This window comes from Ascaphus truei, chromosome 3, assembly GCF_040206685.1.
Source record: "Ascaphus truei isolate aAscTru1 chromosome 3, aAscTru1.hap1, whole genome shotgun sequence".
Lineage (NCBI taxonomy): Eukaryota > Metazoa > Chordata > Amphibia > Anura > Ascaphidae > Ascaphus > Ascaphus truei.
The window spans coordinates 345,684,273-345,698,835 of record NC_134485.1 but is presented as its reverse complement, the minus strand read 5'-3'; the positions used below and the strand labels follow the sequence as shown (position 1 = coordinate 345,698,835).

The following is a 14,563-nucleotide window of genomic DNA, read 5'->3' as shown; positions in this document are numbered from 1 at the left end:
GGAGAGAACAAATCCTCCACCCACCTCTAGTATCCATTTAATGTGCACCACCAGTTCTACATGTTCCTTTCGGTAAATGTCAACCCATTGCCCTATGTTGTAACCAAATCAACATTCACAAGTGTTCAAGGCTTAATCTGAGCGTGGGTGCACCGATAAAAACATCAACAAACATGCAAAGGGGAGAAAAAAAATACATCTGAAATAAGCTTTTGGTTCCTTATCCGGGGACTAGCATGCAGGTTGTGATTGGCTAGTGGAGTCACATGGTGAAAGTAACTTTACGGGGTCGCCAGCTAGTAGGAGGGCTTTATGGAGCAGAAAAACGACAAAGCGAGAAAAATTATTTTCCACTCCAGAAATTAATGATCATGAGTTCGTATTTGATGGACTCTAACTACATCGATCCGAAATTTCCTCCATGCGAGGAATATTCGCAAAATAACTATATACCAGAGCACAGTCCGGAATACTACAGCCGGTCCAGGGACCCTGGCTACCAGCATCATCACCAGGACCTCTACCCTCCAAGAACCACCTACCCAGAGCGACAGTACAGCTGTGCCAGCAGCATCCAGGGTCCAAGCAACCCTTCCACACAACCAAGGGTTCATGGACAAGCTCAAAGCAATCACCCCCTTGTAGGCAAACCTCAGATCTGTGATCAACCAACACCTTCTCTTTCCACCAACACCACCTCCACCTCTCCATCCCCAGCACCCCGAGCCTGCAACCAGCCAAATTCTGAGCATCCCCCCAGCACAGCCTCCAAACAACCCATAGTCTATCCCTGGATGAAGAAAATACACGTCAGTACTGGTAGGAAACTTTTCTTCTCCCTTAACCTTTTTTTTTTTTTTTTTTTTTTTTTTTTTTTCAGAGCTCAAAGAGTCTTTGGGTTAGCACAATTGAACTGGATTTACGACTCCGAATGGGTAATTACACCCACCATAAATTTTATAGCCAAGCCTGCCTAGGCTGCTCCAGCCATGTGGCTCATTCTGTTCTGTATGTGGAGTGTGTGTGTGAAAGAAAAAAAAAACCTCCTATAGCTTTGTAAGGGGTGCATAAATAATTCAGTCTCTTTGGAGCTAAGGGAACCCCCTTCTTAATAGAACAGAAAGACCTGGATCGTTAGAAGATTTTTAGAAGCCTTTTAGCTGTTCGCCTTTCTCCTCGGTTTCTCCTATCTTTCTGTTCATGGTAATCTGTTTGCCTCTCTCTTTCCTATTTCTTTCTATTTATTTCTCTCTCTGTGTGTGTGTGTCTCTCTCTCTCTCTCTGTCTCTCTCGTGCCTCTCTTTCTGATCCTCTACTTTCTTTCTTAGTGAATCCTAATTACACTGGGGGAGAGCCCAAGAGATCAAGAACTGCCTATACAAGACAGCAAGTCTTGGAACTGGAAAAAGAATTTCATTATAACAGATATCTGACCAGGCGAAGGCGCATTGAGATAGCCCACTCCTTGTGCCTTTCGGAAAGGCAGATCAAGATCTGGTTTCAGAACAGGAGGATGAAATGGAAAAAAGATCACAGGTTACCAAATACAAAAGTCAGATCCACGACTCCTTCCAATGCTTCCAGCACCATCATTGCGCCCAATTCTGCTGCCAGTGAGGATCTAACGCAAAGCTCAACTCAGGATCAACGAGAGGATATAACAAGGTTATAAATACATCACAAAAAAAACAAACAAAAACAAAAACAAATGACTGAATATTTATAGAATCTAATAATATATATATATTTTGGTTCTTGTAGTTTTTTTTTTTTCCCTTGTGCGTTGGAAAAATTAGAGGTCTTTTGGATCCAAAAAATAAGGCTTTAAATGCATGTCACAGAGCATGGAGCCAGGTTTCTATGTAAAGTGTTGTTTTGTTTGTTTTTATTTTTTATTTAGCCAGTTCTGTCCTTATTATTTATTTTTTAAGAAAGAAAAAAAAAATTGAATGTGCTGTTTCTGTGAATTTTCGAAGATAAAAAAAAAAAAAAAAAGATAAGGGTGGCGATTTTGCCCTTTAAATATTTAAAAAAAATAATAATAAAAAAAAAACGAGCCTGGTAACAGTAGAATAACAACAATATTGAGGTGGACAATTATTTTGTATTATTATGTGATAAGCTTATTTAAGAAAAAAATAATAGCAGCACATCGGATACGATTTCATGGTTTAAATTAAATGCCATAATGTGAAGACATAGAAGAAAGTTGCCAGGTCGGTAGATCTCTCTCTCTTTTGTGGTGGATACTGTGTTTTTTTTTTTTTAGTTGAGATAACATTGTAAAAAAAATAATGCTATAAACAGTCCTAGTGTAATGTGAAAGTCACGGTGTTCAATAAAACAGTGAGTGTGTTTTAGTTTAACCTGGCAGTGTAATTACTTCTTTTTACACGTGATTCATTGTATTCAGGGCATTTATTAACTTAAATCGAGGTGGGGGGGGGGGGGGGAGTGTGGGGGGTGGAGAGAATTTCAAATGAAAATGTTACATCACATTAAAAGGAGTTTGCTAACAAGGGAGAGATATACACATGTGTACTCTGTGCATTGCAGCCCTGCATGTACCCATCAAACAGACCAGTGGGTTGTTATATATTGGCCTGTGTGTTTCTATTACTGTATTTTTTTTTTACAGTAGGGTGCATCTATGTGTCTCTTTTCGTTTCCAATTTGTTGGAAACAGATATAGTTTTTAATGTATGAACATGACACTGTATGGAAAATCACCCCCCCTCCCCCACCCTCCTTTTTAAAATCTCATTCTTTGATATTATTTAAAACGCTTGGGATGTGCAAAGCAGAATCGAGATCAAATAGCACAGCAATTGTTAAACAGGCTTTTGGAAAATCTGAATATGCTTCGAGTATTTGTCTAGCTCTGTCACTGCTATGCGATTTTGTATGGGGGGGGGGGTTGCTCAACAAAATGATGTGTTATGTCCATACCAGAGCTGTGTAAGACATCCCTTAAATGTAAATAGAAATGACCCCATATGTGCTCAGCACAGGCCCGAACCTTTCCTTTTGAACACATTGTACTTGTCCTGTCTGTCCTATCTCCTCTGAAGAATGCTAAATTTCAGGTAGGCCTGCTTACAAACCAGCAATAATGATACACACCAGGATCTTCTCAAGGCGTTTAACCAGGGGCTGCTAGTGAGGTTATCACTGTGTAGAAGAAGTCATACAACCAGCATGCTTATCTCTTATCTGTCTCTATGTGCTCAAAAGCTGCTTTATTGTCAATAAACAAACACTGCTCTCTGTATTTGGAGTGAATTGGAAGGGCTCTGACAGCCCCCGCCTGTGCTGCCCCCCTTTTAATGTAAGTCGTTTGAAAGGCAAAATTGTTCAAATTGAATACAGAAAACAGCAAATAACCAAAAATGACACATTTGCTGCAGAATTTCCAGCAGCAGCACAGAGTTCATCATTATAATCCAACACCATTTTAATGCAAATATGTCCTGTATTTATTTAAAGAGAGAGCTAAACCTTCCACATTTTGTCCACTTTCCTTTTTTGATATGTCACAGAGGCTTTTATGAACGTGTGGTATACGGTGTAAATATTAAATGTCAAACTGGGAAAAATGAATTGGTGTAAGTTTGCAATATATATTTTTTTCATTTCACTTTCCCCTTTTCAGAACTTTTTTTGTCTGATTCAGTACCGGGAAATTATATCAGTGTAGTTGAGAAGTTAACTTTTGCCATTCTCTTTCCTCCCTCATTCTCCCTGTCTTTCACTGTCTCTTTGTAAACTACTTCAAAATTTGATGAATTAAAATTGAATGTCGCAGGCAGAGCTGTTTGAATAAGATGGGGGACTTTTGTGCTCCCTCTGTCTGCATAGAAAGCAGCAGAAACATTAATCAAGTCCCCCACCATAGGCTGCATATATTGAATTAAGAAATAAAATAACATCAGACATAGGTAGAAGGCTTATCATTCCTTTCAAATATTGATTGGGTTGGTAAGATCGAGAGGGGAAGAAATATATTGAAAATACTATTTTGTCCTTCATTGTCTGTTTCCAGGATTTTTATTTGCTTTTCCAGCCCCTAGTTCTACACTCTTGGCCATGACACTTGCAGGATTCTTGGTTGCAATTGTGTTATGAATGCATTAAACAGGGGGGCCGCAGAGAAGAATGCAAAAAATGACTGCCTTCCACCCCAAACAGTCTCCACTGTGGTTTCTTTTTAGCTTCCTGATGCCTCCATGTTGAGAGGGTGAAAAGGTATTTTATTGAAGTTCGGGTAAACTGCAGAAAACGAGAGTTCATGCAAAGGCCACATTTTCTATCCCATTGACTTTATTTTAGGCAAGCAGGCTGACCTCCAAACCTCTTTGACCCATGCAGGTCTCACGAAGTGTATCTTCTATGGGTTTCTACATGGGATTGGAAACTCCAATATTACTGGTCAGACAGGCTGGAGTTGATAGTTTAATGTTTGTTGATGCCTTTGGTTTAGTCACACACACACACACACACACACACACACACACACACACACACACACACACACACACACACACACACACACACACACACACACACACACACACACACACACACACACACACACACACACACACACACACACACACTATACTAAATCCCAAAACACTATCCTTAATTTAGTACCTTCCAATTTTATTCTATAGTTGTATGAATCCAATATATTCATTCGCACTTACTCTCGCCCACTACACTATGAGAAACATATAGGGTTGATAATATAACCCAAATATACACCATGGGCTAGATAAACAGATATTTACAGGGTAAAAATGGCATTGAAATGTCCAGCGCATGCCTGCCTATTGCAAGATAGATTTTTGGAAATGTCAAAATAAGTTATATAAAGTGACTATATTGGGGTCAGCCATGACTGCACTTTAGTCACTCAAGTACAACTTCACTAGTAAAGTGTCTTACTTTAAACAAAGTTTCAAATGTAAGTGCCCTGTCCCATTAGAGCATCTTATGTGTATGGAGTAACACTGGAGATGTGAAAAATCAAAGAGATCACCAGATAGTCATACATGATGTCTAAAAGCTATATCCTTCTCAGAGAGAGAGAGAGAGCAGTGCAATCGGAAACAGGTCTGCAAATAGTTTTTTTTTTATGAGGAATCCACATTCCTTTTTTATGTATCTGTGCTGAGATCCAGACTAACCTGCTGCATCATTTTATGTGGAGCTGCTCAATCTGGTCATACACGTCAAGATATTTACAGCCTCTGGGGTTTAACTACCGACCATGTTTCTTTATGCCTGCAGTTTAATGTTAAACTTTGCTGTTAGTTATAATTAAAAGACAAACAGCCACCCTCAGTTAAGTGTGTGAATTACGATTCTTTAACTATAACTGCCAGCTCAGCACGGATGATCGTTATATTTATTGTGATCCCATATGTCATTATCTCAAAATATAGTTTTATGCACTTCCTAATGTGTCCTCGTGATTTATTCTTCATGGCAAATAACCAACCCAAACATTTTGGGGCTTAAGTGAAGGAGCAGCAACAGGAATAGCCAAGAATTCATGTATTAGTAATGTCAAAACTTTCTGGCATGCCCAGGAATCCCCATTTCTTATATTTTAGCCCTAAGATCATATGGGTAAAGATTTCCTCTACATTCATTTTTTAAATTTACATATATTTGTATTGGTTCATTACTACCTGCTCAAATAAATCTAAATTTGCATGTAATACTATTTGTTTTAGTCACCTCAATTGAGTAATCCGGATACATTTAATTCACAGTTGTTCTGGTCGTTATTATTTGATAATTGTTTAAGAATAGAATTGGCCAATCAGTGTCTGGGTTTATTTACCTGTGTGTTCAGATAAAATTGGGTTATTAAAATATTAGAAGGAATGTATACCATCTGAAAATGTTTATTAAAGATTATGAAGTCAGATTTCTTTAAATCTTGAAGGCGCACGAACAAAAAAAATCATTTATTCTGCCAGATGTTTTATAGCCACTTCAATTGCTTATTATTACCAGTACATATTTTATAAAGGGGAAACAAATGAAAATGGAACATTTCTTTATTCCACTTGTCAAGTCCCTAAAGTTCCAATATAACAGAACAAAGAGAAGTGTGATTGTGTAAATCTACCATTAGTATTACAATAAGACTATTAGGGAGAAACAATAAAAAACCATGTCAGTGTAATTTACAAAACAAATGGAAGATATCACAAAATGGGACAATTTATTCAGTGATTACAAGAAATGTTTAGTATGCTTATGTTCCCCACACCCTCTCTCTCTCTGTTCATCTTCTTTCTTCATACAAAAGACTGGCCCAATATGCACCTTCATAGGTTCTGCTCACATCACCGCACTGCTTATGGAGATATGAAGGCAACACAACCCCTGCATCCAGAAAAGTCTTACTTTCCACCGACGCCTTTCAAATATAATACAATACAGAACCGTGTCTGAATATTTGACACAGACGGGTATGATTATGTGCCAATAAGACTGGATTGCCTCAAATTGTTTACAGAAATGAAAAACATGTTTATGTTTATATTTATTTAAATAAACACACAGGCATATAGACACACACAACACGCACACACATATATATGATTAGGTACTTGAAAGGGGGATGAGTTGCCCAATGTTTTGTTAGGGACCGCCGTGACAATACATATTTAAAGAAGGTTGGATATAGTGTTTGGAAGCAGGTTAGTTTTGCATTTTCCCGGTCATGACCCTTGGTTTGGACAGCAGGACAATAGGGGCATTCAGTGGGGTCCTATAGTCCAGTCCTAGCAGACACTCCAGTCTCTGCTATTGTTGAAAGCAGCAGGTAATTCGGATTTGCAGTATGAGCTTGAGGTATACAAGCATAACTCGCTTTATAGTAATATTAATTTTCCATCTATAACTTTTCCCTGAAGTCCTTTTCTAACACAACGCCAGATGCCAGTTATTGTGAAGCTCACATTTCGAATGATACTCTAAAGCAGATCTCTCTATGCAACCAGTTGTGTCAAATGTTCAAATACAACAACCATGAGGTAGGTACATAACAAAAAATCAAATATGTCTTAAGAGGGACATGTGTTGACCCTTAAATAAACAGTCAGGAATCAAAACATATCAGTGTTTATAAAAAAATATCGTTTTCAGTCACATAGAGCAACAGACCCTACATATCTACTAATCAATTACTAACTGCACATTTATAAAGAATATAAACATATACCAACTGCAGAGATAAGTATTCTGAACATTACACCCTATGAAATATAAAACTTAATGAATGAGGCATGCACTTACTATAAATTAGTTGTTACTACTCAGGTTTATTTTTGGCATTTGATTTTAAAAAAAAGTAAGATTGCTGGGTTTTTTTTAATATGAGTAATTGTAGGAAACGTTTTATTTTGTGCTTAATGGCCACATCTTGAAAATCCACAATTCAAAATGCATGGACTTCCACGAGGATATACGATCATCAGTACACCATAACATTCATTTAAATACATTGGATATAGGGCTTCGGAGTTGCCAATATAATACAAACATTTATTTTGATATAACTAACACCACAACATTCTAGCAACCATATTAACTCTTTGCTCTGCTCTGCAATGCGTTGCTGACCCATCTGGCAACAAAAGAGCTAAATATAGGTTCAGAGATCATTTATAAAACCTTTGTTAAAACAAGAAAGAAAAAAAAAAAGCCAGCTTCTCTCTTAATGATTTTCAAACTTTTTTTTTTGGGGGGGGGGGGGGGTCGGATTTACTAAGACTGTAAGTAAAGATCAGTTTGGGAAATGTTTACACTGTCTGCTTACAGCTGCAGGACAAGTTAGGCTAAACAGCAGTTTTCTCTGGAAAGTATCTGAGTATGTTCACCCTAATATAACCGGAAAGGTATGCAAGGAGAAGGCACATCATTTGATAAGCCTTTGCTTTTCTCTTAAATAACTTATCTCAGGGAGGAGTGCTGAAGGCACATTGTTTTGAGTCAGAAGTGAGTTTGAATGTTTTCAGTTACGTGTCCTATAAACGGTGTGGTGTTTGAATACTATTTTCTAAGGCTCAGTGGTTAGGGGGAAATTGTACATCCAACTGTTTTATTGCCCTGAACCACAGATGTTTTGGGTCCCAACCTCTTACACGAGATCATTGTTTATCCCAAGGTCTAGGAGTGTGCAATTTATCGGGCTGAATTCTTTGTTCTTTTTCCCCCCACTTCACTCTCTCTCTCTTTCCTTGTCTTCTGTTTCTTGATGCATGTCTGCTTTATCAAATTGCATCTTCAGATCTTGTACCGTTACAAAAAGGAGAAAACCAGACCAAACCAAGACTGATAAAATCACGAACAGTAAGAGAGATAGGGAGGGATAGAGAGAGAGAGAACATACGAATTGCTTTGATTCTCTACAGTACTTGGGTTAAACCCTTCACCTTCCCAGAGACAGCTTTATGGCAGTGTCTGCATCTGCTCTGTGATTCCAGTGCGTGGCTTGTAGGAACTTCAGTGAGGTTTCATGGGGTCTGGATGAGAATCATTCATTGCAGGAGTTAGGTTTTCAGGAAGGTGGCAACTCGGATCTATTTGAAACCATCACAGTTGTGACTTACATTTGAAGTAAAGGTGTTTTGGTTCCCAAAATTTTATTTGGTGTTTTGGTTTTTACTAGAGGAGGCGTATTTCGAATTTTCTAAACAATTACTGCAAACCCCACAAAATAAGCAGGACATTTGTTTACAATGTTGTGACATTTTCAATCACACATTATATAAGATATGGTAGGTAAAACACAACTGTGAGTAGGGTTACTGGCGATGCACTTCTTTAGCCCAGGCTGTGCTGCACAGGCAAATGCTTATAGGGTTCCCATGTTAAAATGCATAAGAAGCACACACTGCGTGCTCATTTGCATGTCATTACCCAGAATCCATGGCTGCAGTGGAAGTATTGTTTGCTAGGATATAATGGGGAAAGGCAGTATTACAGACCTATCTGAGACATGCAGATGTTCTCACAAAGCGTATTTTTATTTGCTGTGAAATTTTCTATTTTTTTTCTCTCAAAAGTTAGCAGGGTTTTTTTGGTCTCAAACTCAAAAGATCACCAAATTAAAAAAAATATATATATACACATTTGAGGATGAGGCTTTTCTGGCTCGAATGTTGCTGAGGTCCAAAAATGTGTTCTGAAGTTCCGATTTCGAAGTCGCTATCCTCCCAATCGTAATTAAAGTTACTAAGCTTTCCGCTGCCTCATTAATGTCATACTTTCCATATATTAATAGCCGCAGTGTGAGAGATTTGTCTTGGTGCTTCAGAGAAAATGTACGGTCGCTTGATCCAATATGTAAATAACGTAGAAAAAAAATATTTATAAACGGAGTTACTTTGTCTACGACTGTGAGTACATAGGAATTTGACCCGTTGGCATGGACTTTTAATGTTCTTGGTGTTGAAGTATGTGTTCAAAAGTCAGACATCGGGGTAAAGGGAGACGAAACACAGGCTGAAACCGATCACTCGGTGCCACCAGGTATCACGTGACCCACAGACTTCCAGATAATCAGCGTCCTAGAACCAACATATATGAACGATAAGTGTTCATAAAAGTAGTTTGCAGTAAGTTCATCAATTGAAAGCATAGTTGAAATAAAAACGGTGCTCACGTAGTCTGTATGGCATCCAAATGACGCAGAGTGTTTGAATAGGAAAGAAAACAGAAAAAAATGGCAATGCATAGCAAAAAAGCATCAGTGCGGAATTTAATAAAAAGTGAAATTTATTTAGCCAAAAGCCATATCCCAACAGCGGGGAACAACAAAAGTCCACTAACGCGTTTCACGCCCACAATGCCTAAATTAATTGGACTTTTTATTACATTCCACACTCTGGCCCTGAAGCTTTTTTGCGGTGCACCGCCATTTTGTCTTTTTTCTTTTCATATATTATAGAGGCAATCCGAGCGGCACTTTAATATTTTCTTGAATATATGCAGCCTTTGATTACTTTTATTGAAAACGAATTACCTAAGCTGCCAATCGATTCGCTCTACCGTGATCAATCTGCAAAATCCTGCTTCCCAGGGTTCACTAAATGGCTGCCTTTCAGTTTCAAGCAATCCTTCAGTCAGTGTAACTCACCAGCTACAATGTATTCTTATATTACTAAGGTAACGTTATCTATTGTTACAGTTTACAGCTCTTCCAGCTGAGAATATTGGCAGCAAATTATCACAAACAGGAAAGTGTTGCAAAAATCTTGCACTGCTTGGGAGGTGGGCACCTTGCTATAGAAATCAAAGGATGCTTTAAAACGAATTAAAATTACATAAAGAGTTGAATTAAAAAAAAAAAGTAGTATTATTTAATATTACAGAACTGATTTATTTTTAAAAAAAAACTCATAAAGGATATTGCATAAATTGCTCATCTAAACCAGCATTTCTTGTTTGTGATAAACAGTTTTTACCTCCTTAAAACTAAAATGAACAAGCTTCACTTTATAATGATAAACTGTATCCATTTAAAAACCAACTATCCAAACCTCATTCTTATTACAGAAACTACAACTTAAAGGCCCTTCCCTATTGAATAAAGTGTAAAGCCCTCTTCCCCTTACTGGGAATATTTTTTTATTCCATTTAGTTGAATGGCGAGTAATTTGTCTCCTGCATGTAGAATAAAGCTTCACAGTATATAGAATAGAGGTCAAAATATCATCAACACAGATGGGGAGGGAGGAGGTGGTGACTGGTGTTCCAATACCAGTTTGGGGGTATCAAATTCAGTAGTATCAAAGTATCAAAGTAGAAGATGCTGACAGATCTGTCAGTACTTGCCAGCTGTACTGTATATTGCAGCATGTTCATTTGAACGAGTTCCTGCTTTTTAAGGTGACAGTATATACAATATAAATGGGCAGACAAAACAACGTAAGTTAATTCAATGAAGGTAACATTATTTATAGGTGCTGGGGGGAAAAGAAGAACCCCCTAAAAAAGTATTTCAAAAGTATATAGTAGTTATATTATATATAATTAAAAACAGTTTTTAAGGAGTTTTGCTTATGGACTATTGTTGGTATAACAAACCCCGAGTTGCTTTATCCCCAGGTTATATTACAGAAGGCCAGTGTTGTTATCTAACAAAACTCTGCATAGCTATTACATGTTCATCAACACAGAAAAATCCTGAAATATATAATCACTTAGTTACTTCAGGATAACACAGTAAGTTGCTGGAAGATGCATGTTCAGGCACTTTAGCGCAGAAGATACAGAATGTACAGATGTAGCGCGACACATGTTCCCCCTGCGCGTCACTTGTAGCGGGTGGACCGTGGCCCATGTACAGCCACGATTGCGGCCAAGCATGATCACGGGCCAGCGCAGGGGGAATTACCCATAAGGATTAATGCAGCGGGGGTCCCTGTTTCTGAATGGGACTCTAGCTGTGTTAATCCTGCCGGGCCGCTACCAGTCTGGAAGGGCTGTGCAGAGAGAGCAGAGAGAAGTGGCCCCTCCATCTGTGTCTCCCCGCAAAGGTCTTACAGCCGATCTTGCTATTTTTGTTATTATTTTTAGTACATTGATTTTAAGAAGGGGGTTTCCGGAGCTGAACCGCACAAGTTTCAGGTCCGTGAACCCCCTGCTTCCCGAGGTGCAGTCCACACTCAGTATGGGGTGTTGGTAACGCCTGCAAGTTTAAATGTTCCAGCCATGTGGGCCATGACATGGGATATTTAAACTTGCAGGTGATACTGGCACCCGAAACGGAGTCCTGTACCTTGGGAAGCAGGGAGTCCCCGGGCCTGAAATTAATGCGGTTGAGCTCCTAGGTGCCCTGCTTCCATCCTATATACTAAAAATAATAATACAAATAGCAAGATCGGCTGTAAGAACTGTGCGGGGAGACACAGAGGGAGGGACCGCTTCTCTCTCTTCACTGCTCTTCCAGACTGGTATGGCCTGGAAGGATTAACACTGGAGTACAATCCCTTCAGGGCAACCAGTGTACTAGGCTTTTGGGCGTGGAGAAACCGCAATCGGGCCACAGTCGGGCTTCGTTCAGCTGCAGTTTCCTTGCGCCCAAAACAAATTTAGATAACACTGGATCTGTATTAGACCTGCTCACTTTGAATTGCTAGTGTTTTTGGTAACTGTCGCTTGAAAGAGCCAGTCTCACGTAGACAGTCCAAAACGCTTTTGTCCCCTACAAGTTTGATTTTTTTTACATTACGTTTTCATTTTTGCCACTGTGAAATGATTCGATCCTTTTCTGTTTCGGAAACGTAAATCTGACACTTTATTTTCAGGGGACTTTTTAAAGATGCCATTAGCAGGATTTTCTAACAACTGCTTAATCATGATCACTGAAAGGTTTTGTAACTGTAGCTGCATCCTCATTTCCTGCCCGTCACTTACATGGGCAGTCCCCCCACAAACATTTTCTGCTAGGTTTTGCACCTATCTTTTATAGTTAAGTCTCCTCTAGGACCAAGGTGAACGAGGGGCAGTGCCATTTTTAACGAGTTGACGCTAGGTGGCTGACACCTTTACAAACGAAAACTAAGTATTGGTAAATTTGTTAAAACTTTTAATATCACCACAAATAACCAAATGCGCTGCAGTGGTTTTACCATCTTCACCTATTCTCTTTTGTGATAAGACTGTTTGTAAACTCCTGTATATGTAGGTAAATGAGAAATTCACAGTTGATGTGTTTTGTCTTTTAGGGTTTTGTGTATGCTGCTTATGCGGCAATTATTAGCCAAAGAGATAAAGAGAGGGGAAAAAAAATAAGTTCCAAATACATAAGATTACAATTATAGACAGGTCCACAAACGAGCATTTTGCACCGTAAGCATGCATGTAAAATTGTTACCATGCCAGTGATTAAATCTGGTTAAGGAAGTCAATGAGTCAGATAAGAAGTATTTTATATTTGAGACTACCACTTTAACAAATGCAGCATGTGTTCTGAATTCTGCGATATTTGCATTTACTGCTATTGAGGTGGGACTGTACCTTTAAGAGACACAGGACAGGATTAAAATGGCTTGAGTGATGGCCAGAGGAGTGTTCTTAACTCATCACATCTGATCTAAGAAATATTGCGGTTATTACATTACCATGCTTAATGTCCAAGTGTCTGCGCTGGAACAGGGTGGAGAGTATGCTGGAGGACGTTACTAAACAGATTGAGCAAAGGCAGGAATGCAAAACCAAGCACTCCTATAACAGTTGAATCCAATGCTATTTGGAGTAAACTTGTGGGAGATTTTACTTGATACAAGTTGGGCAATGGGGAAAAATGACTGCTTCACGAATCTCTCATAATACAGAAATTCCACACAACACCAACACATACCTACGCACTGTTACACACGGGAACACCATATATAAACACACGCCTCATGCAAAGTATTGCTCTTTTATTCAAATCTATATTTACTTTAGAAATATAATTTAGACAACCGTGACGTGACACTCAGTAAATCCCTATTCTGAACAGCTAAACCTTTTGAAGATTTTATACAAATGCTGCTACATTGTATAGTGTTCTTGTCTGCCAAATGTGTTGTATTTATATAAATAAAAGGTTGGGTAGCCGTGTTGGTCCTTCCTTCCATGTTGTAACAAAGGAGGAAGTAGGTAGGTGGTATGATACCTTTTATTGGACTACATACAGGACACCTACAAGCTCATATTGAACCCCCAAAATAACCACAACATATATATAAGCATATAAGTGTCACAGAGGAGTGCTACTGAGCATGGCAATATATATTTAAAACCAGAGACAGAACATGAAAAACAGACAGAGCTCAGTGCACATCCAGTGAAACTTATACACGGTACAGTGCCTAAATATATATGTATAGATATCTATTAAATAAAATGGTCTTTTAGTTTAACATTTTGGCCAAAGTGTTGTAAGCCCCTGAGCCACTACACGGCAGACCACATCTCAAGGGTCCCTAACACTAATATAAATTCTTAATAACCTGTGCATTACCAGGAAGAATGATTTATAATAAATCTGTCAAAATTAGTTGCATAGTTCTAAGTCTGATTGAAGCTTTTATTAACCTATATGCTTATATATATGTTGTGGTTATTTTGGGGGTTCAATATGAGCTTGTAGGTGTCCTGTATGTTTTACAATTCTTGTTCAGCTGGTCTTAGCTGATTGGAGGGTGGCAACCTCCTACCTAATTGAAGCTCACCCCCTCCCACATTTAAATCGTTAAAAGCTCACTCCATAGCATCTCCCACTCTCAGGGGAACTTGCTTGCTTGCAGTATGATTGTGACAAATCTAATACAGAGTGCTTTTTCTGGTAATGTACAGGTTAATAAAAGCTTCAATCAGACTTAGAACTATGCAACCAATTTTTTGACAGATTTATTATAAATCATTCTTCCTGGTAATGCACAGGTTATTAAGAATTTATATTAGTGTTAGGGACCCTCGAGATGTGGTCTGCCGTGTAGTGGCTCAGGGGCTTACAACACTTTGGCCAAAATGTTAAACTAAAAGA

The 14,563-nt window shown here is 38.6% G+C and overlaps 2 protein-coding genes across 4 annotated transcripts in view; both read left to right on the top strand.

Moving 5' to 3' along the window:
- The window catches only part of LOC142490013 (homeobox protein Hox-D3-like), a 168,444-nt gene that overhangs the window by 79,646 nt on the left and 74,235 nt on the right, over positions 1 to 14,563 (top strand). The window lies entirely within an intron of this gene.
- On the top strand, positions 19 to 2,428 carry HOXC4 (homeobox C4). The gene is made up of 2 exons (XM_075591779.1): positions 19 to 819; positions 1,329 to 2,428. The coding sequence occupies exons 1-2, from the start codon at positions 267 to 269 to the stop codon at positions 1,670 to 1,672; spliced, it is 897 nt and encodes a 298-aa protein (XP_075447894.1). The 5' UTR covers positions 19 to 266; the 3' UTR covers positions 1,673 to 2,428.